This window comes from Ceratotherium simum, chromosome 29 (assembly GCF_057802395.1).
Source record: "Ceratotherium simum simum isolate JZ-2026a chromosome 29, ASM5780239v1, whole genome shotgun sequence".
NCBI lineage: Eukaryota > Metazoa > Chordata > Mammalia > Perissodactyla > Rhinocerotidae > Ceratotherium > Ceratotherium simum.
The window spans coordinates 4,455,025-4,479,571 of NC_141928.1; the positions used below are offsets into that span (position 1 = coordinate 4,455,025).

Sequence of the window (24,547 nt, forward strand, 5' to 3'; positions counted from 1 at the left end):
AGCCCCTGGAGGTACCCAGGAGCCCAGTGGCAGAGGAGGTGGGGCTAAGCCAGGCCCACCCACTGTCCCAGGACCTCCCACGCTTGGCCCAGGTGCATCACCTGCCAAGGTGTGTGCTCACCCGCCCACAGAGGGCAACCCCAGGACCTGGCAGGCCAGGAATGGTGACATCAGTGTCAGGAAATGACCAAGGAGCCTGGCCAGGCCACACCCTCCCCGTGTCCTCCCCAGGCTCTAAATATAGACCAGAAAAGACAAAGCAGACAGGGTGACCTCCATCTGCCCAGCACGAGGTGAAAGGTTGTCCACCAAGGCCTGAGTGGAGTCTGGAGACCTGGCTCCTCTTCCTCACTGGGGTCACAGCTCCCCCGGCATTGCCTTGAGCCCAATTCTCATTCTGAGCCACTGTGTGCCTGGCAGACCTCCCCAGAGCTGCACCCCAGGCCCAAACCCCATTCCCCGGGACTCCATGAATCAGCTATCATGTACCGGGCAAAGGGGTGGGTGGAAGATAGGGAGCATGGGCCGGGCAGAAGAGGGGCTGGCTCGAGGCTCCGGGGATGGCAGCAGGTCTGTGTGAGCCTGGCTGGGCATGGTGAGAGAGGACCCCGAGATGCAAGGTGGGGTGCACCAAGCAGTTGATCTTTTGCCCGAGGGCAGTGCTGGAGGCTTTGAAGGGTCAAGACCCCTGTAGCTGCCGTGCATCAAGGGGATCAGTGTTGGGATGAAAGTGAGAAGGAAAAGGGGCTCTGGAGGTTTGGCCTGAGCATACCTTTCCCTTCAGCCAGAGGTGGCTGCCCAGGGGCCTCTAAGCCAGGGAGTGACGGAAGGCCCAGTGGGGTCTGTGGCAAACCCATGAGCACATGCCTTGGCTGCGGAGGACAGCTGCCCGTCAGCTCCCGCCCAGTCTCCTGTCGTGTGGGAACGCAGACGCGGTGTGGCCAGGTCGTCCAGTTACAGGAGAAGCCAGAAATGTGGATTTTTATATGAAATCACCTGACCTTTTACTGTTGGCTCAAAAATTGAAAAACACTTTGCAAGCCAAACAAAACACACATGTGGGCTGGATTTGGCCTGGTTCTCGTCCTTGGCTGTCAGCTCAAAACCTGTCTTTTAAGCTTCCTGTGCCAGGAGCATCCCGACTGCGGAACAGTCTGGACAGCATTGTTCTTGGGGCCTCTTGTGACTCCCGAGGAGGGGTGGATGCTTCCCCCAGGGAAACGTTGGGAACCCGGGATGCCTGGGGACGAGGTGGGCTGTGAGCAGGATGAGGGAGGAGAGGAGTAACACCAGTTCATAATCACCCACACTTCCTACAGTGCTTTGTGCTCTCTGTCCCTCCCAGCAGACCCCCCAGCCCCCAGCCTCGTCTGACTGCCCCACTGAGCTGTGTGACTTGGTTTCCCAGGCGCCCACTGCTTTGGCCCCCAAAGTGAAGCCTCCAGCCCCTTTTGTGTAAGGATGCTATGAGTGCCGCTGGGACATAGGACATGGTGAAGCTGTCATGCCAGGTGTCACTGCCATGGCCCGGGGTCTGAAGATTGTCACCCTCCCTCCATGGCTGCTTGGAACCTCAGTGGCATTGGAGGATGAGTCTCAAACTGTGTCCTTCTTCTAACTTCTATTATGGGGAATTCCAAATAGACACAAAAGGGAGAAAAATGGCATAAAGGCACCCCAGCTTTCACGATCACCCGTGCAGGGCCACTCTTATTTCTTGTCTGCCCCCGCATCCTGCCCCCCTCCTTCAGCGGACGATGTTTACACAAATCCCAGGCATGTAATTCCATCCATAAATATTCCACTATGTTACTCTAATAATAACCAAAATCCCATGATCACACCCAAAAAATGATGTCGAATATCCAAATATTCAGTAGCGTTCAAATAATCCCAGTGGTCCCTTGGGTTTTTTTTTTAACAGTTGCCCTGTTTGAATCACAATCCAAAATCCACATGTTGCATTTGGTTGACATCTCTTACCTTCCCATAGTTTCCCCTTTATTTTTTTCCCGGAAATGTATTTGCTGAGGAAACTGGGTGGTTCGTCCTTAGACATCCCCACAGCCTGGAATTTGCGGATTGTATCCTATGGCGTGTTTAACATGTTCCTCTGGCCCCTGTGATCCCCCAAGTGGGAGCCACCTGCAGACGCCTGGTGGGATTCAGGTTTGGTTTTTGGCGAGAACACTTCATGAGTGGCTCTGTGTTCCTGGTCACAGGTGGCACCTACTTTCCTGGTCCCCTCTCTGTGGGGCCAGCCCTGCCCTTGGTAAGGGATCTACCCCACAGCTTTCGGCGGGCATTATGAGGGGAGCTGCATGAGGGCTCGGGAGGGGGCCTTGCACACGGGAGGCACGCAGTGCATCGCAGCTCCTGCCACTAACAGTGTGGGGCAGTCTCCGTCTGCCTGACCTAGGGGCACCGGGCACCTGTGGAAGGGGCTTCACCTGTGCCGTCTCATTAGTTATGCCCCCATTCCACAGGAGAACACTGTGTCTTGGAGGTGAGGTGATTTGCCTGGGGGAAATGGGGTCACACAGTAAGAAAGGGGTGAAGCTGGTCCTCAAACCCAGGCATTTCGGTGCCTCAACCTGTCCTCTATGCTACATTGACACCCTGGGAACTAGGGGTGTGTGTGTGCAGCTGGAGTGGTGACCAGGCTTGCCAGGACCCCAGAGGGGAGCCCCAAAGTGGGGGGCAAACAAGGCAGGGAGGAGGACTTCATAAAAACAAACAGACGTTAACCAGAGGGACTGGTTAGGTAAAGGATATACCTCCCCACCCGCTCCATGCATGTGAGGTCCAGGGAGTAGGATGGCAGGCAGCCCAGGCGGCTGTGTTGGGGGCAAGTGTAGTGATGGAATTCCCCACTTCTCACCTCTCCAGCCTACTTGGGCCCTCCCAACCCCAGCACCCTGGACCTTCAAGGTCAGAGAGGTGGTGACATGGGATACACTCCTCTGCACTCTCCAGCCCTTTCCAGGCTGTAAAATGGGCACGAGCCGGCTTCCCAGGCCCCTCCCTGGGAGAAAGAGATAAGGAGAGCAGAGAAGAGATAAAGTGAGCTGCAGGCAGGTGCTGGATTTACTCAGCAAGTTCTGAATTCCCCGAGGCTGAGAGCTTGGCCCCAGTAGCAGGAGTGGGAGGAGAAGCTTTTAGCCAGAGGGCATGTCCAGTGTCCTGGTCATCCCTTTGTTGCTTTGGAGGACCTCTTTCCTCTAAATGTGCCCCTCCCCCAAGGACAGAGCATGGAAGCTTCCTAACCAGCCTCCTAGGAATCACCACCCCAAACCAAATCTACCCATCTTGCTTTAAAAAAAGAACAAAAACACAGCACTTATTACATGTGCATGATTATTAAAATATTTTAGAAAAATTGGAAAATTCCAAGAAGTAAAAAGAAAAAAACGTATAGCACTGCCCAGAAATACCCACCATTACTTTTGCAAAGTGGGTCCCTCTAGCCGTATGCGTGTGTGTGGTATCTGGTTCTTGAAAGCACATTCTGCTGCATCCTGGAGAGCATTTCCCTGCATCCTGGGTCTGCTGTGCTGCGCCATGGCACCGAGGGGCCTGTCAATTAGCATAGGGCATTTGAGTTGATTCGGTTTGGCAGAATTGTAGTCGAGGTTTCCATCAACATCCTCCTACAGAAATCCATGTCCACACCTCTGATTGCTTCCTTAGGGTGAATTCCTAAGAGTGGGATTATCAAGTCAAAGGGCATGAGCATTTTTAATGCCCTTAATAGAAACTGCCAAATTGTTTTCTGCCCGTCTTTGTGAAGGCCTTGTACCCGGACAGAAAACCACCAGGCTGGCGCTCAAACTGGGTCCACACGTGGGTGGTGCTAGAAGGGGTCCCACCGTCCATGGATATCTGAGGCTTGGCACACAGTGGGTGCGCAAGACAGGCTTGTGGAATGTGTAGTCTGGTCCTGCCCTCTCATTTTACAGATGGCGAAACTGAGGCACAATGGTATTGGACCGCTTCTGGGAGGGTGGTGGCATTGCCAGGGCTGCAGCCATCGTCGCCAGCCTCTGTGAGGGCTGAGGGCTGAGGCCAGGCAGGCCCCAACAGAGGATTAGGTGTGAGGGAGGTTCCCATTCATTCATCTATCCGCACAAACACCCTCTTGACCGCTGTTAACCTCCAGGCTCCCTCTTCCTTCCTCACCCGCTTATAGAAAGAGTAGCTGAGACTCCCTAGCCCTGCTTCCTCCCCAGCCCTCAGCAGCCTCATTTCCACCCTGACCGCTGCCCTGAGACCTTAGGCACTCAAGCCACCAGTGGCCCCAGTTGACCAGGCCAGTGGCCAGGTGCTATGGCGGCCAGTTGTCACTCCTGATCTCTTACTCTTTCTTGAATGTCTGCAGGCCCCAACCCCGGTGACACCTGGTCTCCGTTCCTCCCCACCTCCCTGTGCCTCCTCTGCCTCCATTCTGCCAGGGTGGCCAGAGGGCTGAAAGGAGATAGTGCAGGCAACCGCCCCTTTGCAAACACACTTCAACACTCAGGATTTCCAAAAACCCATGTGCACCGGGGACACGGTCATCCTTCCAGGACTCAGGAGCACACAGTCAGGCCCAGGCACCGGCTGAGTAATAAACATCAGTCACCCAGTGTGAGCCTCTCCGATGAAGAAACTGAGGCTCAGAGAGGTTAAGCAACTTGTCCAAGGCCACAGAGCTAGGGAGGGGCTTGACTGGAATTCGTGGGAGGTGAGTCTGACTCTAGGGCCACTTGACCACACGTCAACTCGTACACAAGTCACATCTCTACACAACACATACACTGCACCAGCGCACGCACGGACAGAAGGTGCCTGACCGCCGTACCCACACCCCACAACACACACAGCACGTGTACTCCGGAACACGCAAGCAGCCAGCGGGGCCGCGGGGCGGCGCGGGCGCGCACACGGCCCCCCGTACCTCCGGCCCCGCCCCCGCGCCTCCGGCCCCGCCTCCCGAGGCCCCGCCCCCGGGCTGACCTCGGCGGGGCCGGGCCGCGGAGGCAGCACAGAGGCGCCCGCGCCGCCCCGGGTCCCGCGGCCCGGCCGGCCGCCGCGAGCCGCCCATGGTGCAGCGCATGTGGGCCGAGGCGGCTGGGCCTGCGGGCGGCGCCGAGCCGCTGTTTCCGGACTCCCGGCGGAGCCGCAGCCTGTGGGACGCCGTGCGCCTGGAGGTGGGCGGCCCCGACAGCTGCCCGGTGGTGCTGCACAGCTTCACGCAGCTCGACCCCGACCTGCCGCGTCTGGAGGTGGGTGGACCGGGCCGGCCCGCGGCCGGGCGAGGCGTGGGTGGGGGCCCGGCGTCCTTAGCGGGTCTCCCGCCTCCAGTTTGGGTCCGGGGGAGGGGACGGTCCTTCCGCAGAAATCCCCCTTCTTGCTCCGACCGCAAGGCAGCAAGATGGGCGTGGGGGCTGCCGGCACACCCGAGCCAACAGTTTGGGGACCAGAACCGGTCTTCGTGCCCCCTGTATCCGTCCGTCCCAGGGCTTCCCTCACCGGTGTGCCGGCCCCGCGCCCCTGCAGCCCGGGTAGACCCGTTCCCGCGGGCTGTCACCGGCTGTTTACATCGGCGAACTTCCCAACAGCAGGGGCTGGGCCGCATTTCTCCTCCCTTGCCAGCGCGGGCCTGCACCGGCGGTTGGGCTTGCCAGGGCAGGTGGTGAACTCGTGGTTAGGTTGGCAAAGTCCTAGAACCCTCATAGGCGGTTGGGACCCCAGGGGCCTTCCAGACAAGCCCGCCTTGAGGGCAGAGGAGGGGCGTGGAGGAGAGGCAGGCCTCCCACCACAGGGCCAGGTGTCCAGGCGGGGAGGTTGGGACAAGGGCCTCTCCCGCCGAGGGGGTGACTCATTTCTGCTTGGTTAGAAAATACACCAACACCTTGCGTTTCTAAGGATTTGGGAAGACTCAGAGAAGAGGGAATGTGTCTGTCAGGGGTGGGGGTGGGGGTGACCGGGTGAGGGCTGGGACTCTTGTTTCTAGTGCTCTGGGCAGTGGGGCCCAGTGGGTCATGGGGTCGTCACAGGGGAGGGGGGATGCCCTCCGCCTTCTACCACCTGGCTGTGCACCTGACTTGGTTCAGTGGAGGTAACAGATTCTGGGGATGGGCCCCCTCACCCCACTCTGCCTGAGCATGGGGCCTGGACAGAGGGCATCCCTGGGTCGATAGAGGCCAGAGCCTCAGCAGTGAAGTTCCGGAGCTCCCCACGCTGGTTAGGGCCCCTTGGTGCTCCCCCGCTTCATCACCTTAGGCCCTGGTTCATTGTAATTGCCGGTGATTGCCGGCCTGGGTCTTGTGTCTCTGCGTGTCCTCAGTGCCTAGACAGGGCCTGAATGCATAATTGCCCAAGGATAACATACATGGCCCTGCACAGCGTGGGGGAAGGCAAGAGGTGGGGCAGCTCTTAGTGGGGGAACCGGGGGCCTGGGAGGCCCTTTCCTCCTGAGCTTGGTGGGTGGCTGCCCCAGGCATGTTTTCCAGCCTTCATCCAGCCACAGCTCTGGTCTTCATTGGCAGCTGGAGCTGGACCCCTGGGAGGGTGGTGGGGGGAGGCCTGACACCAGCCCAGTGCTCATCTGACTTTCATTATGTCTGGCAGCGACTTGGGCTTTGTGTGCTGGGAGGGTCCAGCCTGCCCGTTCATGGGGGCTAGGCAGGTTCCTGGCCAGGGTGGGGCAGGCCACTCGGCAGCTTCTGTCCCTCCTTCTTTCTGTCTGTCTGTCCATCTGCATCCCTGAGGAATTGAGGGAGAGGCAGATCTGAGCCCTGCCCCTGCCCAGGGGTCTGCCTTGTCTCTCTCTCTCTCTTTCTGTCTTTCCCTTTCTCTTTCTCTCTCTTTTCCTCTCCTGCTGCTGCTGCTCTCCCTCGCCCAGCCTCAGCACTGAGATCCAGGCCGTGGCCACTGTTTAGAAATCAAAGGGGAAGCTTCTGGCTGGGGCAGAAAAACCAGGGTCCTGGCAGGAGAGGAGGCCACTGCCGGAAACAAAACACAATAACCATTTACCATGGGCCGGGGGAGGGGGTGGGGAAGTCCCTGTCCCTCCTGCCAACACCCGCCCCCCCCCCCATCCTGGGGCTGATTTCCTGGTCGCTGTAGCGTGCCAGAGCTGAAGCAGCCCTGCTTGTGGTCCCTGTCCTCTGGAAACTACCAGGCAGCTTCTGCCTTCCCTCCCCCATCCCCATTTCCCTACCAAGCCTCCACCCAGTCCTTCCCTCTCTGGGCTGCCAGATGTCCTCGCACATCTGGGCATCCGCTCGTCATCTTGATTCTAAGCCAAGCCACCATGTGATTGGCCTGCGCAATTCTGTGCTTTCTGGAGGTCACCTGGCCCATGCCCCCGTCTCCAGGCAGGCCACTACCTTGGCCAGGCAGGGGGCGTTCTCGAGTCTGTAGTACCTACTGACTGCAGATACCACCCCACCCCCCCCATTCCAGCTGGCTTTGACCAACCCTCCAGAGTAGGTGCCAGCCCCCCTGTATAGGAGACTGGAGCTCAGAGAAGCGATGTCCCTGATCTAAGCATACACACAGCCAAGGAGGACACAGCCAGGATTTGAACATGGGCTGTGTTCTCTCTCGGGCGCCTGCTATGTGTGCATGAGCCGGCAGGGATCAGAGAACGATAGGGCAGAGCTTTGCCGAGGCAACTATAAGTGCACGGGAGGAGGGTGGAGCCGTGGGGGGAACGGAACCAGGCCCAGGCAGCCCAGAAGCCCCGAGATCAAGTGAGGGGCGGGGATGCTTATAGACCAGCAGAAGGCAAAAGTGCTTTGGGCCTGAGGACACTGGGGAGAGCTTCCAGGAAGAAGCAAGCCCACAGCTGGACACCAAAGGTTTAAAATAATAGCTAACATGAGCCAGCACTTGGTGGGAGGCTCTGTGCTAAGTAATTTGCATGCATTATGTCCTTTTGCGGTCAGCACTATCAATAGCCCATTAAACAGACAAACAACTGAGGCACTCGAGGTTAATTAGATTGTACAAACTCACCAAGCTAGTAAGTGGCAGAGGCGAGATTCTGACCCCGGCTGTGTGACTGCAAGGCCTGAGCGCTGTCTGTGGGCGGAACGGAATGCAGAGGGCTTTTCTGCTCTTTGGGTGGAGGTACTCCTGGGAGAGTTGCCCTCCAGCCTCCCTGCCTCCTTCCCGGTTGTCTGGTCTCTTGATTGCACTGTGTGCAGGGCTTCAGTTTAACCCCCAGCACTCATTAGCCTCTGACACTGGAGGCCCCAGAGGCATGGCCTAAGGGGTGCACATATGTGTGCATGTATGTGTGTCTGTCTGTATGTCTTCGTACTGTGATCTTCAAGAGGGGCTTACTGGCTGACTCCAAGGGGGCAGCCTCTAGGAGCTGCAGTGCCTGTCAAGTTCAGGAGGAGACTGACCGACTGCCGCCTGCTGGGCCCCCACAGACCCTCAAGTTCCCTTCTTACTTTACTCTTCGGGGCCCCAGGAGAAGAGGAGGGAGGAGGCCAGGCTGGCTAGTACTGGGTCCTCATACCTTCTCTACATGGGAGACACTTGAGCATGCTGGACTGTTTCCCTAGAGGCCCAGGGATGGCCCTGGTGCAGGAGTGGGTGCGTGCGGTGGGGGGTCAACCTGGGAGATGTTAAATTGCTTGCAGGCAGGGCTGGGGTCCGATCCTCAATCTAGAAGTTGAGTTTCCCAGGCTCCGTCTTCATTGCCGCTGAGAAGGGGCTGTAGTAGATTGAGTGAGCCCGTGAGGGCGGTTTCAGGAGGCTGCACCCAGGCAGTTGAGGACTGATTCCCAGGGGCTGCTGGCTGGCCGCCCAGACAGCTCCCACGGCGTGGCACCGTGCTGTGGCCACACTGTCCAGGCGTGGGCCTCCAGCCTCGCAGGCCCAGAGACACCGTGTTCCCAGACACACGGCTCCAGCAAAGTGACTCTCCCCAATCTGATTCCGAGGAGACGGGAGTTGAAAGCTGCAGCCTAGTGCAGGAGAAGCAGAACTGTGGGCAGACCTGACTCTCCATCTCCTGGCCGGCCCATGGCTGGGGAGTGAGCAGATGATAGCCCAAAGGTTGCTCAGTGAGGGGCCGGGGCACCGGTGTGCAGGCCTGCATCCGGGGCCTGCGTTCCGGGAGCTCTCAGTGTGCGTGCTGCTTTGGCATTTCCTCTCCTCTCCAGGGACCGTTGGATGTTTGCACAGGCTGCTCGGCAGTCACACCTGGAGGTGTGGTGTTGTCCTTTTGTACCCAGGGGTGGGGTCACGTATGCTGGTAGAGAGCTTGGGCTCTGGAGGGAAGGGAGCTGTGCTGAGATGCCAACCCGGCCCCTTGCAGCCCTAGACCTGCTCCTGCTCCCTGAGCCTCAGTTTCCTCATCTGTAACATGGACCTGTTGCCAGATCCTCCCCTTAGGGTTCTGGTGAGGATGGAGTGAGACAGGTGGCCTGACAAGCAGTCCCCACGGTACCTGGCACAGTGTCAGAGCCAGACAGGTGGTGGCTGCCGTGATTGTGTTTTCTGACAAGGTGCCAGGGGAGTGCCCGTGCCCTGGGCTCCTGGGGTATGCTGCCCAGCCCAGTCAGCAAGGTGCTTCCCAGGCCTGGTTCTCGTAGCTGACCTCAGGGCCCGTGGGTGCCCTGGCCGTCCTGTGCCAGGAGCCCCAACAAACCCCCTCTCAGTGGAGAGGTGCAGGTGTGAGCGAGCTGAGCCCTGCCACCCCTGACTGGCTGTGTGACCTGAGAAAGTCCTTCCAGTCTCTTGTCTCTCTTCCCACATCTGTGTGACCAGGGGCTCGACTCTGCTCTGAGGCTGTGATCATGGCAGCCACTGGTGGAGCAAGGCCTAGGTGTGTCTTCACAGGACATTACAGTCACGGGCCAGGGTTCAAATCCCTGCCCCGGCTGCCACTTCCTCGCTCCTGACCTGGGCGAGTTCCTGCCCAGCTCTTTCCTCATCCATCAAGTGAGGTGTTGGGAGGATTAAATATGATGAGTGGGCAAAGGGCCTGGCACCCAGGAAGTACCCACTGGTCAGTGGGGGACACTGGTCAGTGTCCAGTTGGGGGTGGACCTTCAGCTGGCCCCGCCCTGCACCCTCTCGGGACCAGGCCATCCTCCTCCTCAGCCGTCACCAGCCACACCCCCTTGCAGGCCTGGCCCCTGGTGGGCCTGCTGGCCTGACAGTCAGGAGCTGGTCACGAACAGACAGGAGGATGGGTGTGGGGAGGGCCAGTTTCCCCTCCACACCTGAGGCACGTCTTTCCTCTAAATGCTGACAAGTAGCTGGGGTCAGGCTGGCGAGGAGGATTCTTGGGGAGATGGGTCAGCCTTTGCGGGGGGTCAGCACAGGCTGGTCCCCAAACTCGAATTTCTGGGATCACCAAGCTCCATGGTTGCCCTGGCAACCAGGCACTTTGTGTGGTCCCTGGCTGAGGCTGCCTCTGTGGGACCAGGAGTGTGGCCCACTCCCATCCAGGGCCAACTTTGCATCCCCACCAGGGTCCTGTCCATCATGCCTTTGGGTTCAGGGTGCAGGCCCGAGGGCAGGCCCTGCTGCACCCCAGGAGGGTCATGCCTGCTTGGCATTTGCATTCTGGCTGCCTTGTTGGGCGTATGGTCTAAGAGATGAACCAGGACCTAGATTTGAGAAGTCCTGGTTTCTCTCCTCAGCCTGGACACTCTCTACTTGACCCTGCCTCCTGAGCCTGCCTGCACTCTGTAAAATGGGCGGGTGGCATGGTGTTCAAACTGTCCCAGGAGCCAGGGATTCTGGAGAGGCTGAGCAGCCCTCTGATCAGTCTCACGTTTTGGCTCCTACATTTGAGCACAAGGCTAGAAAGTCAGAAAGCTGCCCGGCTGGCTCCCACCTGCAGTTTTAGGATGACCTGCTCCCTCTGGGAGGGGCACTCCTTCAGGTTCCTAGGGCTCTGGCAGGTCTCACAGGTTCCCACCCGCCCGGTGTTCCTCGCCAGCGCGTGGGGGCTGTGAGCGGGGGTCGGGTGTTCCCCAACAACAGCAGCAGCATCGGGTCCCATTTCCTGAATGCTTTCATGTGCCAGGTGCAGATCCGGGCACACTGCCCGCGTTCTCTTGTGACCCCCCATTTCATAGATGAGCTCACTGAGGCTGAGGGTTGAGCAGCTCGGCAGAGCTGGGAGTCAGAGCCCTCCATGAGAGATGTGACTCTGGTGTCTGCTGGGCCCTAGGGAGGGGCCTCGTGGCCGAATGAGGGCCTCGAGGTGACCTCTGTGACTCAGTGGACCTGGCGAGCAGCTCAGCAGGGTGCGGCAAGGTCCCCAAGGGGTGATCTCATGCACTTGGGGGCGCTGTGATTGGAGCCACCCCCACCCTGCCCGTGTGGGGCCAAGCCTGTCTATGTGCGGGCCGGAGAGGAGATGAGAGGAGACCTTGGTGCAGGCTCCAGCCCTTCTCCTCCCTCTGTCTCAGCCCTCCGCCAGGTCTCCTTAGGAGGAGCCAGTCTGCGGCCAGAGGTGTCTGTGGGCCTAGTTGTAGCTGCCTCGGGAAATGTGCGTCCAAGTGGGGAGCCAGAGCGGAGGGGTGATCAGGATGGGACAAGGTGCTATCCCCACATGTCTAGGCACAGGCACCTTCTGGGAGAGGTGGAAAGGCCCAGTAGGTCCTCTCAGGTCTGTCCCCAAATAATGGGTGAGATTGACCCCATTATTCTGCCTTGAGGGAATCAAGGCTTGTCCTGCAGCCGGTCGGGGACACAGCATCCTCCTGGCCCGTCACCAAAAAAGGCTGATCGGATGACACACTTAACAGATGCCACCCAGGCCATTTCCCCTCTCGTCCCCAGGGCCCCAGGCTGTGGGCTTCCTGATGACGGCTCCTGGGCCTCCCAGAGCCCTTGAGGGTCAGGAGGTGAGGGCACCCTGGATGCATGTTGTGCCGGCCTCTGCTCTCCGTGGGGACATCACACCACCTTCACTCCACTTGATCCAGGTGGTGGGAGGCCAGACTGTGTGTGCAAGACACAGTTGCCCACTGGATCCCAGGGCCATGGGGGTATTGGCGAGTGCCTGCTTCGGGTGAGAGAAGAGGATCTGTCCCCTGAGGACACAGCTGTCCGTGTGGCATTCTTTTCCCCAACAGCCAGCTGAGTGCTGCCCTGTGGACACCTCCCTTCAGGACATCTGTTAGCTAGGTCATCCCCCACCTTCCCCAGGAGCTCCCCAGCCCCTGCCAGAGCGTCCCTGGGGGGCCTGGGCGCTGTCCACTCTGCTAACAGGGTGGCCCAGGGTCACCTTCGGGCACCAGGGCCCTGCCCTTCCAACCCTAGAGGGTCCTGGGGGCAATGCCAGAGCTGTTGGCCACTTTCCTTCTCTGTCCCTGGAGGGGGGTGGGAGCAGGGAACAGATGTCCCTCTCTGCCACTTTCTGCCCGGGACCAGGGAGAACTCGCTTTAGAGCCCTCTCCTCTGTCGTGTCTTGGCAGTGTAAATGGTGCCTGTGCTTAGCGCTGCTCTCACGGTCTGGTTTTGTTGTTCCTGATGAAGGAACCAGAGAAGACAGGGTTAGCTCTGCAGGGCTGGAGCAGCTCCCCATCTGTGTGACAGGGTGGTGGCACCCCTCCCCCATTAGCATGTGTGGCTCTCAGCATCCTGCCCTGCCCCCCACCCGGCTGGCAGAAGGGGGCCCCTCGGGAGTGGGGAAAGGGCTGGGAGATCACATGACACCCAGGCAGGGCTGGCCAGCTGCTTGCTGCCAGCGAGGCCCATGGCTCACTGCAGATCTATGTGCTATGAGACCTGCTCGAGTGTTGGCAAGGCCGCCCAGCCCCAGCCGCTCCTATGGGTTGGCCTGGCTGGGGAGCACTTCCGTCTAGCAGGCCTTGATGGAGCCCCAGTGGGAGCCAGGTGCTGTGCGGGCTCCTGAGGGGTTCAGGTCCGGTGCCCTCTGGCAGGGGGTCCTGCACGGGACCCCGAAACTGCTGCTGGTGACTTGGGTACTCAGGACACTCTCTGGCTCCCAGCTGGGCCACATGTGGCTGAAATCCCCAGGAGAGGGACAGGCCCTTGCAGCCTGGCTGGCAGCCTTTGCAGGAGGCGGTCTTGGACCCCTGAGGAGATGCCAAGGTCAACGGTGGCGGCACCATCTGGTCCATCAGGTGGACAGCAGGCCCCCAACATCACCATGGTCTCCGAAGCCCATCTCCTCCGAGGGCTCTTCCAGGCGGGGAAGGGGTGTGTGAGGCAGGGGCAGGAAAGCGAGCATCTGTTTCAGTTTTTCTGCTTCAGGAGGAAGAATTTCCCCTTCTCAGTGGAAGGGTTGGGCCTCCCCAAGTGTGGGCTGTGTGGGTGTGGGAGGTGCCACACGGGGGGACCTCTGCCTGTGGCTTCCCTGCTACCTTCCAAGAAGCGGCTGGCTTTCCCTTCAGAGGAGGCAAAGGGTCAGGAAGCCCAGTGTGATTGCAGCGGCTTTCCCGTTGGTATGATGCCCAGCGTGGGAGGGTGGCCTCGGGTCAGAGGAAATGGACTTCCAGAGGACGGCTCCCGGGCCTCCCAGAGCCCTTGAGGGTGGGCAGGAGGGGCGCTGATGTCTGGAGAACAGCCCACGGGAGGCCCAGCTTGAGCCGAGAGCTTGAGGGAAGGTCTGTCGGTGGGGCCCAGGCTGAGTTAGCACTTTCACTGGCCTTCTCTGAGTTCCCCGCCCACCCTGGGTTAGTGCTGTGACCCGTGGTCCCAGCTGCTGGCACTGACCGTGCGGTTGATGGCCCTGTGCCGGCCAGCCCCTCCCTAAACTTGCAGAGGTCGGTATCTTTACTCCTGGGCCCCCTTCCCGCTGCAAACTCACCTCTTCCCTGGACAGGGGCAGGTGGAAAGGGGCTGTGAAGCCCGGGGCACTGTGGCCAAGCAGCCTTGGCCAGGCCTTGATGACCCCAGCCTGCCCAGTGGAAGGGGTCGCTGCCCCCTAAAACAAGGGCCTTTCCTTTTTGCCAAATGACCCCCTGTTCCTGGCCCAGCCAGAGTCCCATGGTTTTCGGGTTCTGTGGAACCCCAGCCATGATCTTTCTCTTCCTGTCCCCATGCACATGGTGACACACGGGGAACTGGGAACTCCTCTGTTGCCCAAGAAGGCACAAAGGCATGAATGAGCAGAAAGGGAAGGAAGTAGCCTCGGATGTGGCCGCCAAGGATATCCCACGCCTGTCCCAGACCGTGATGCTGATTCCTGGTGGATCACCTCGGGGGCCGGCAGGCTGGGAAGAGGAGGGATGAGGGTGAGGGGCGTCACAGGCCTCAGGCCCTGGGTGAGGGTGCCTTCTCAGGGGGTCATAGCCCCCTAGATGCAGTTTGCTGTGTCAGGGCCTTGGGATCTCAGGTCTGCCGTCTACCCGCAGTGGCACGACTTTGGACTGGTTGCTCTTCTCTTGGCCTCCATGCACTCATCTGTGAGAGGACCAGCTCATGGCTGGCAGGGTGGGAAGGGGAGTGCTGTGGGGAGTGCCCCTCTGCCCCAGTGTTAATTCTCGGCCCTCGAGCTGTCATCCATTTCATTCTGGGCTGGAGGTCTGGCCACCAATCTGGGCTTCATCTGGGGAACAGGTCACATGGGGGCATCCCCCTGCAGCAGCAGCCAGGCAGGCCCCTGACATCCCTGCCCGGCGGCTGGGCACTGTCTTTGCAGAGCTCTACGCAGGAGATCGGCGAGGAGCTGGTCAACGGGGTCATCTACTCCATCTCCCTGCGCAAGGTGCAGGCGCACCACGGCGCCAGCAAGGGCCAGCGCTGGCTCGGGGTGAGTGCAGGGGGCCTCCACACCCAGACCCCGAGAAGGCCCCGGGTTCCAGATACCACTCTGGCAACTCCACCGGGCTCCCTCAGGGCTCTCCTGCCTGAGGGCCCCACTGTTCTGCTCCCAAAGGAATCTGGGCCCCCTCCTCTCCCTGTCTGTGCAGCCCTGGGCTTGACCAAGTGCAGAGTTCATGTATTGTATGAATGTCAAAAAAGACACTTTTATACTGTTTTCACTTCACGTTACGCTGGGAGTATTTTTGCATTTTGCTCTGGTTTTTCTGCCCCCAGCTGCCCTGTGTAGCCATCAGCCTGGTGTCCTTCCACACCTTCTCCAAGCCTTCTAACACCACGCTTCATAGGGCTATTTTTACGCAAAAAGGGCTGGGTCTCAGGCACTATATACCTGCAACTTGCTCCCTCACGGAGCACAGCCCTGTGCCCCCTCCAGGTCAGAGCTGGGGCCTGACTCCAGTGCATAACATTCCAGAAGGGAGGCTGGTCGCCACAGTGATTTGGCCTTTCCATGCCGAGGGACCTTGGCGTGAATCCTTTCTTCAGCCATTCCCACAGTGCTGCACGGGACATCCTGTGTGTCCTCATGTACTGCTCTCTTCCAGCCCACGTAAGCCTCCGTTTTCTCATCTCTAGAATGGGGATGTTTTGTAGGGCTCACATGGGTAATGTTCTTCATACAGGGAGATGCTGTCGTTACTCAGCTGACGAAATGACTGGAAGGTGTTAGCATTTTTCATCATTCCTCCAACCAAATTCTTTTTTTTTTTTTTTTTTTAATTTTTATTTATTTATTTTTCTCCCCCAAAGCCCCAGTAGATAGTTGTATGTCATAGTTGCACATCCTTCTAGTTGCTGTACGTGGGACGCGGCCTCAGCATGGCCGGAGAAGCGGTGCGTCGGTGTGCGCTCAGGATCTGAACCCGGGCCACCAATAGCTGAGCGCGCGCACTTAACCGCTAAGCCACGGGGCCGGCCCTCCTCCAACCAAATTCTGCTTGTATAGCTGAGAACCTTTGTTTGCCGGGGGCACTCATGTCCCATCTCTGAGCTCTTGGGAGTTCATCTGAGTTCCAGCCCCCCACCCTCCTGTGGTCCGTGGAGCTGCCACTGACCTAGGTCCCTCCTTTGTCCCCCGCCCAGTGTGAAAATGAGTCGGCCCTGAACCTGTATGAGACCTGCAAGGTGCGGACCGTGAAGGCAGGCACGCTGGAGAAGCTGGTGGAGCATCTGGTGCCTGCCTTCCAGGGCAGCGACCTCTCCTATGTCACCATCTTTCTGTGCACCTACCGAGCCTTCACCACCACCCAGCAGGTCCTGGACCTGCTGTTCAAAAGGTGAGCCCCGCCCCTCCACAGCTCTGAGGCTCCCTGCCCCCTGCTGGCTGTGTGTCTCAGGGATGTCCCTTCACCTCTCTGAGCCTCAGTTTGCTTGTGTGAAAACTGCGAAGCTACGAGGACAACCTCACGGGGTTGTTGTCAGGACTATTGAGATCAGCCCAGGACAGCGCTGACCCGAGCCTGGCCCTGCGGGAAGGGCTGCCGAGGGCTGTGGTTGTCTCTATTTATGACCTTCCTCTCCCCGTGAAGAAGCTCCTGCCTCGAGCCTCACCATCCTGTGGCCTCGGGCAAAGCTGTTTTCCCATTTCTAACGGAGGTTTCAGATTCCACGTGGGGGTCCCATCCTGGGTGTAGGCAGAGCAGGGATCCCTGGGGGCTGAGTGGGGGCCCAGGCCCACTTGGATGTCTGGGAAGGTGCTGGTTGGGCTTCATTCAGTGAACATATATGAAGCACCTGCTGTGTATAGGCGCTTTTCTAGGCACTTAGCATAAGTCACTGAAAAAAGCAGCTGGAAGTCCCTGTCCTCTAAGGTTCTGTCCTGGGTGGGGAGTCAGCCGGTAACACCAGACCTCACAGCAGGTACGGTAGATGTGACGCCCTCACGGCCTCCTCTAGATACGGCTGCATCCTCCCATATTCCGACGAGGACGGTGGCCCCCAGGACCAACTGAAAAAGTGAGTGGGTTCTGGGTCTGATGGGATCTGAGGGGCTGTGGCTGGGGGCGGTGGGGGGTAGGGCAGTCCCCTGGCTCCCACACGTCTTATAAATCCCGCTAGAGGGCTGAGGTCTGGGGGCCTCTCCTGCAGAAGGAGAGGAGTCAGAGAGCTGCAGATGGGGTCCAGGCCCCTCAGGGAGCAGAGAGGAGGCTGGGGGCTCAGAGCCTGCTCCTGAGAGAATCCATCCCCACCCCAGCCCCTCCCAGCCCTGCTCGCCCCCTCCCTGATCCGAGGGCCCCAGAAGGAGGTGTGGGGAGGGACCTGCTCACACATCAGCCTCGCACCTTGGTCCTCCGAGCCCAGCTGCACGTGGGGCTGGCCCGGCTGTGTCCCCATTCCCAAGATAGTGTCAGTGGGAAGACAGACCCACACGTGCCTCATAGAGAATAAGACAGCACGACGGCGCATGAGCTGCAGGCGGAGGTGCCACGAGGGCCGTGAAGGCTGGGCGGGAGGACACCCTCTGCCTGTTCCCTCCTCCCTCTCACATTCATGCAGCACCTACTGCGAGCCCGCCAGTGCGATGAACAGAGCAGGCACAGCCCTCCCTGTCCTCGTGGAGCTGATGTTCCCGTGGGGAGGGGCGGGGGACACACAGGAGGGTGTCAGGCTTCCCCGAGGAAGGGGGAGATGGTCCCACCATTGATGGAGGGCTCCCTCCCATGGAGACTCTCTGCAGCCCCTGCCTGGACCACCAAGTCAGGGTGGGCTGGGGTGGACTGGCCTCTGCATGGGCAGGGGCGGGCCCAGGAGCCCAGCCTCCACAGGGGTGCCGTGGGAGGACTGCGTGGAAGGAGAGGCCGGGCCTCTGACTCTGCTGCCCACCCGCCTACCCCTAGTGCCATCTCCTCCATCCTGGGCACCTGGCTGGACCAGTACTCAGAGGACTTCTGTCAGCCCCCGGACTTTCCCTGCCTCAAGCAGCTGGTGGCCTACGTGCAGCTCAACATGCCCGGCTCTGACTTGGAGCGCCGTGCCCACCTTCTCCTGGCCCAGCTGGAACATGCAGAACTCACTGAGGCAGAGTTGGAGGGTGAGGAGAACAGGGTGGGTGCATAGAAGCATACGGCGAGGCTCAGTGCTGGACACACAGGGAGGAGCCCCCAGAGGCTGGTCTTGGCCAGGAGCGAAGACTGGCCTCAGCCCACCCATCTGGTGGACTGCAGTCGAGGAAGAGGTCTTCTTGTGGGTTTCTGGGCTGGGGCTCCTCTAGAAGGCAGTGGCATATTTTCTGTCTTGGAAAGGCAGACACGTTGCTGAACTTTTCTCCTCTTGCAGCTCTGTCACCAACTCCAGCGCCAGCGCCAGCGCCAGCTCTAAAACCAACTCCAGATCTAGGGCCAGCTCCAGGACCAGCTCTAGTGCCCTATCCTGTGCCAGCTCCAGAGCTAGAGCCGGTGCCAGCTTCGGAGCTAGAGCTGCTGCCTGCTCCGGAGCTAGAGTCAACACCAGCTCCGGAGCTAGAGCCAACACCCGTGCCAGCTCCAGAGCTGGAGCCAGCTCTATCACAAACTCTAGAGCTAGAGCCAACACCAGTACCAGAGCTTTCCTGGCCTTCCTCTGTGGCTGCAGAGAACGGGCTGAATGAGGAGAAGCCTCACCTCTTGGCGTTCCCCCCCGACCTGGTGGCAGAGCAGTTTACACTGATGGACGCGGTGAGCGACTCCGCTCAGCACAGCGGGGCAGGGTACAGCTTCCTTCTGGCATCTGCTGCCCAGACCTGCCGTTCCGTGGGCCAGAGCAGATGTCCTGGTTCCGATCCCGGTTCCCCCATTACAAACCATGTGACCTGGGCAAGTTTCTGAAGCCCGAGGCCTCGATTCCCCTCCGGGTCGTGGAGATGGGACCCCCTGCAGCTGTGTGGAAGTAGAGTGGCTGTGCAGATGCAGTGAGGTGGAACAGGGGAGGCTGGGTGGGGCCTGGCCCGTTTGGGGGAGGCGGGGAGCTCACTGGGGTGCAGCTGGCTCCAGGGGTTGCCCCGCATCTGCCCTGGAGGCTTTCCAGCCTCAGCACTTATTAGGCACCCGGTGTGTACTTGAGTCCATGGCAGACACCAGACAAAGCCCCTAGTTGTAGCCCCCACAGGAAATGTGCATCTGGACAGGGGTCAGACTTGAGGCGGGGGCAAGGGTAGAAAATACCGCCTGGTGTGCCAGCGTGAGCCAGCTGGTGCCTAGAGTGAGGATTTGCTGGTGAAAATGCTGCACTCTCTCCAGTATTCCATCCTGGGTCATCCTGCGCTGGGCACCCTCAGCGAGCAAGAACAGACCCAGAGACCCCTACAAGGCTCAAGCCGCACGCTCAGCTTCCTGAGCTCCAGCTCTGACCAGGGACCCTGCCTGGGGCTGGGGGCCACTGTGGAGCCGAGCTGGGGCGTGGCAGGGCCGGGTGACACTCCCTCTGCTCCCCAGGAGCTGTTCAAGAAGGTGGTGCCCTACCACTGCCTGGGCTCCATCTGGTCCCAGCGGGACAAGAAGGGCAAGGAGCACCTGGCTCCCACCGTCCGCGCCACCGTCACCCAGTTCAACAATGTTGCCAACTGCGTCATCACCACCTGCCTCGGGGGCCGCAGTGTGACGGCCCGGGACAGGGCCAGGGTGGTGGAGCACTGGATCGAGGTGGCCAGGGTATGCCTCGGAGGGCCCAGGAACCCCTTTTTTGCCTTTATCCACTCTCAAGGCTGTGGTTTGTGGTCCAGGCCCCTGCACAGACCCCAGGCCTTTCCTTCCCAGGGCACGCTGGCCTTGACTTCAACATCTCACAGCCTGGGTGCTCACTTCCTCCTTACACTCTTTCCTCGGGATGAGCTCGGATCCCTAGGAGTGTTACTCGGGGCTCCCAGGTGTGCCTTCCGGGGCCCCCTGGGCATCCGTCTCATCCAGGAGGGGAGGGCCCAGCTGAGGGGGACTGAAGCCGGAGCAGGCAGGAGCTCCAGCCGCACCTCACAGCCCCTTCTCTCTTCTCGCCAGGAGTGCCGAGTCCTCAAGAACTTCTCTTCGCTTTACGCCATCCTCTCTGCTCTGCAGAGCAACTCCATCCACCGACTGAAGAAGACGTGGGAGGAAGTTTCCAGGTGGGCAGGCCTCTCTCTCTGTGGGAACTCCAAGGTAGACCCCAGCCCTCCCCTGGGGCCGGGCATTGCCCCCTCACTGAGCCATAGACCTGCCAGGAGGCAGCAGTCCTGGGGACACAGACCCCGGTGGGCAGGGTCTCTAAGTGTCCATTGGCCTTAGGCTAGCAGTTCTGCCTCAGGACTCAGTTTCCTTATCTGTCAGGTACTGGACTGAGCCACCTAGGAGATTTTCGTGTTTAGTCCACAGCCACACAACTCTCTGTCCAGTTGAAATCAAAACTGGTCAGAACAGAGCTGCTCAGTAGAAATGGAAATGGGGGGCCAGGTGACCAGCGTGAGAGCCCCCTCCCCAGGCCCACGGAGCCCTTAGGGCCCAGCAGAACCATGTTTGAAAACCACTCTCCAGGAAGTTTGGGTCTTTGGGTTCTAGAATAAAATGGATTTGCACTCATACACACCACCTCCAACTTTCTCCTTCCTACCCCAGGGACAGCTTCCGGATCTTTCAGAAGCTGTCAGAGATTTTCTCCGATGAGAACAACTACTCACTGAGCAGAGAACTGCTCATCAAGGTAATTTGGGGAGGGGGGTCAGTGTTAGCTGCTTGTGGAAAGTTTCTTTGAAAAATTCTAGTCCTGTCTTGTCTGGACTCCAGGGAGAGCGGGATCTGTTTGCTCTATGGGCAAGTGGGAGGCAGTTTGGGGGACAGGAGGCCCTGGATGTAGGATGCATGTAGGTTGGACCAGAACATAGGCCCTGGACATAGGATGTAGCAGGGGCAGCTGGGGTGTTCCAGAAGGAGTGGGTGAGCTGGCAGAATTAGCAGGTCTCTGCTGCCTCCAGGCAGGTGGATGGATGGGGTCAGGGGTGGGGGTCCCTTCCTTTCCCAAACCAACCCAGCCTGTCCCCAGGAAGCCAGGCCCCTGCTGCTCCTTCCTTCTCTCTGCACTGCACTTCCAAGGGACGGACACCTGCCTGCCCAGGGACCGGGTACTGCAGGGGATGCCCAGGGGCCAGGTCCCAAAGGGGCTGCCTGACGTTGGGTCCAAATGACTAGACCGGGGAGGCAGGTCTGGGTGCCCATGGGACTCCTCACTCTGCCCCTGGGGCGGATGCTGTGGGTCAGTCCCAGAGGATCCTATCAGATTCTCACCATGGGGCCTCACAGCTGTGACGGATGCCCCAGATGGCTTGTGAGAAATGTCAGGGAACTAATGAATTTGTGGTGTGTCCTTTCTGACCTGATCTCAGAAGCTGCCACAGAAAAGAGGAAGCAAAGTTTCACCACCCAGTGCCCCTGGCAGCCTCAACTCACCATGTCAGTCACAGGTGGCACCTAGGAGACCCCTCGTGGGTGATGAAAGCAGAGTTCTCTGTAGGAGAACATCGAGAGGGGCTCTGTGGGGAGATGAAGCCTTTGACACGGCCTCGGGCCCAGCCTGGGGGGCACACACCCCAGTGGGTGCTGGAGCAGGCAGGAGCTACTCAACTAGGCCCCCCAAGAGTCCCTGTCAGTCTCTTCACAGCTCAGCCCAGCACACAACCATAGGCCCTGAGGACGGGCCCCTGGTCGGGGGTGGGGGGGCAGGGCCTTCAGCCAGGAGGGAGGTGTCTGCTCTCCTCTGAGTCCCTGTGGGGCCCTGGGCAAGTCGCTGCCCCTCTCTGGGGCTCAGTTTCCTCATCTGGAAAGTGGGGGCATGATGACCCCGGGGTGCTAACCTCACAGGGAGGTGGTGGGGTTCACTGGAGAAAAGGAATGTGAGTGAGACTTGTGCAAGACCCCACCTTGGAGAGGGCAAGGGCAGAGCAGACACAGTAACAGGCATGTGACACTGAGTCCTTAGAGACCCCACGAGGCAGCTGTAGTTCCAGGCTGCCCTTTCCTGGTGAGGAAACAGGCTCAGGGGTTCAAATCTAGAATCAGAGCATGCTGGTGGTGGCAGGAGCATTTGTACCAGCGACCTAGGCCCGAGGTCAGGTGAAGGAGAGGGGAGGAGGGCTCACTGACCCCATCCTCGACCCCGGCAGGAGGGGACCTCCAAGTTTGCCACCCTGGAGATGAACCCCAAGAGAGCCCAGAAGCGGCCGAAGGAGACGGTGAGTGTGCCAGAGGCCTGGAGAGGAGGGGGCTGGCCTAGGGGTTAGGAGAGGAGGGGGCCGGCCTGGGAGTTGGGAGAGGAGGGGGCTGGCCTCCCAGTTGGGAGAGGAGGGGCCTCCCCCTGAGGCCTCCCCTCTTGCTGCCAGTGCCTGACATGCCCCTTTAGACCTGACCTCTGGGCCCTGGCAGGGCTGTGCCCTGCTCAGCTGATGTCTTGGGGGGACTAGTTACAGCCAGCAGGGCAAGGGCCTGGAAGGGCCGGGATCAGGGGAATTTGGGAATGTGGAGGAGCCGGGGACCATATCACCTTGGGGACTTGCCACATATCAGGCCTGGAAGGTGACTAGAAGGAGTTTGGGGTCCCTGGACACTAGGAGGGGGATTTGGGAGAAATGGCTAAAGGTCCCCCGGCTGTTCTCAGTGGCAGGCCTGGGGTGGGGGCTGAGGCTGAGGGGTTTTCAGGGGAGGGGCCTTGGGCCTTGCTCATCAGCCCCACCCCGATGTCACAGGGTGTCATCCAGGGCACGGTTCCCTACCTGGGCACGTTCCTCACAGACCTGGTGATGCTGGACACGGCAATGAAGGACTATCTGTATGTGAGTGACCCAGGGGCGGGGTGGGGCGGGGCCGGGCCGGGCGGGGCCCAGGAGCCTGAGAGGAGAGCACCCCTCATCGAGCCCTGAGTTCCCAGTACAGGCACACCTTGTCTCATGAGAGCTCCCCCACCCAGCCAGCCCTGTGTGCTGGGGGCACCTGCCCATCTTGCCAATGAGTGAACAGCTCGGTGCCCAGCTAGTGGGGCTCAGAGTTGTAGGAGGATTTGGCCAAGCTGGACACAGCCCCTCCTTCAGGCCGTGGCCACGAGCAGAAAGAGGACAGGCCCTCCGAGGTCCGGCACGTGGTGGCCAAGCTGAGGCCTCAGCTTCTCCATCTGTCCTCAGAGGGTTGGGCGAGCAGGTCCCTGAGCCTCTGCCCCCCACTGCCCCTGGCACCCAGAACCCACCCAAGATCCAGACGTGTGCGTGCCCTGCCCCCTGGTGTGTGCTCTCTGTAGTGCAGCCTGAGAGGGGAGGAGGCGTGGTGATGGGCAAGGGGAAACTTTCTGATGGACGTTGACTATCTGCCTTCCAGGGGAGACTGATCAACTTCGAGAAGAGAAGGAAGGTGAGCAGCCACAGCCCTTGGCAGGGGGTATCAGAGACCCGCCTGGTGGAACCCCCTCAGCTCCAGACCCCTTTCTCTTACAGCTATGGGGAGAGTTGGATACAGAGAAAGGGGGGGACCTCTCCCGGCGGAGGGGGCAGTGAGCAGGAAGGAGGTTGGGATCACGGACAGCTTCCTGGGGAGAGGCTGTTGGAACCCAGCTCTGAGAACAGGGTGGGGCCTTGGCGGGAGTAGAGAGGGGACCCTGTAAGCGAAGACCAGAGCCTGGCCCCAGGCCCCGCCCAGGCATCGCCTTCCTGTCCTTCCCTCTGGCCCCAGGAATTCGAAGTGATCGCCCAGATCAAGCTGCTCCAGTCGGCCTGCAACAATTACAGCATCGCGCCCGAGGAGCACTTTAGGTCCTGGTTCCAGGCCATGGAACGGCTCAGCGAGACTGAGTGGTGAGGCCAGGGCAGGAATTGGGCACAGGGCGGGCGGGCTGTCCCTGGGGGCCAGCTCCAGAGAGCCTGTGGCGTGGGACCTTGTTGCCTGGCGACAGCTGGGCACCCGGACTCTGGCTGCTGGGCAGGCTCTGGGAGGGAGAGCTGAGTGTGGCTCCTGGCGGCCTCACAGCTCCGCTCTGTCCTGTAGCTACAACCTGTCGTGTGAGCTGGAGCCCCCCTCCGAATCAGCCAGCAACACACTCAAGGCCAGGAAGAACACGGCCATCGTGAAGCGCTGGAGCGAGTGAGTCCCGGGGTGCAGGGGTGGCTCCCTCGGGGCTCGGGAGTTTCCGGCTGAGCGTGGGCTTTGGGAGTCAGACAGCCAGGCACTGGGATCCAGCTTCTCCACTGACCAGCCCTGTAATGGGGTGAGTCAGCTCACCTCTCTGGACCTCAGTTTCCTCTGTGAAATGGGGTGATGCTAAATGATCTATCAGGTGACTGGAGCCAGTGGGCTGCTGTTGATGGACCGAGCACTCGGCATGGTGCCTGGGGCACAGAGTGCAGGGGGCAAGGGTGGATGTGTGTCCCAGGGGAGTGCCCTCCGCACCCCCCGCAAGTAATTCGACCCTTCCCTGCAGCCGCCAGGCCCCCAGCACGGAGCTCAGTACCAGTGGCAGCTCCCACTCCAAGTCCTGTGACCAGCTCAGGTGTGGCTCCTACCTCAGCAGCGGGGACATTGCCGACGCACTCAGCGTCCACTCGGCTGGCTCCTCCAGCTCTGACGTGGAGGAGATCAACATGAGCTTTGTCCCAGAGTCCCCTGATGGCCAGGAAAAGAAGGTGACTGCCCCACCCCTTCTCCCTGCCAGCCCTTCCCAGCCTCTCCCTTCCCAGGGCCAGTGTTCCCTACTCCACACCCACAAAAGGGCCAAGAAGCCCTAGCTCACAAACAGAGCCCCTAGAATCCCCTGGAGC

At 60.1% G+C, this 24,547-nt stretch overlaps 1 protein-coding gene across 4 annotated transcripts in view; it reads left to right on the forward strand.

Annotated features, from left to right (window-relative positions):
• Positions 1–24,547, forward strand: part of RALGDS (ral guanine nucleotide dissociation stimulator) — a 33,257-nt gene that overhangs the window by 3,038 nt on the left and 5,672 nt on the right. Inside the window, exons 1-15 of one of the 4 annotated variants that reach the window (XM_087418856.1) lie at positions 5,049–5,264; positions 14,633–14,743; positions 15,898–16,091; positions 16,672–16,770; positions 17,652–17,845; positions 18,091–18,467; positions 19,224–19,439; positions 19,782–19,885; positions 20,373–20,457; positions 21,914–21,982; positions 22,493–22,579; positions 23,115–23,147; positions 23,466–23,587; positions 23,778–23,873; positions 24,211–24,412. In XM_087418856.1, coding sequence (XP_087274982.1) covers positions 5,082–5,264; positions 14,633–14,743; positions 15,898–16,091; positions 16,672–16,770; positions 17,652–17,845; positions 18,091–18,467; positions 19,224–19,439; positions 19,782–19,885; positions 20,373–20,457; positions 21,914–21,982; positions 22,493–22,579; positions 23,115–23,147; positions 23,466–23,587; positions 23,778–23,873; positions 24,211–24,412 — 2,172 coding nt within the window. In that variant the 5' untranslated portion in view covers positions 5,049–5,081. Of the gene's footprint in view, positions 1–5,048; positions 5,265–14,632; positions 14,744–15,897; positions 16,092–16,671; positions 16,771–17,651; positions 17,846–18,090; positions 18,468–19,223; positions 19,440–19,781; positions 19,886–20,372; positions 20,458–21,913; positions 21,983–22,492; positions 22,580–23,114; positions 23,148–23,465; positions 23,588–23,777; positions 23,874–24,210; positions 24,413–24,547 lie in introns of those variants that run through there. The other 3 variants (XM_014782288.2, XM_014782289.2, XM_087418857.1) reach the window with 3 other exon arrangements.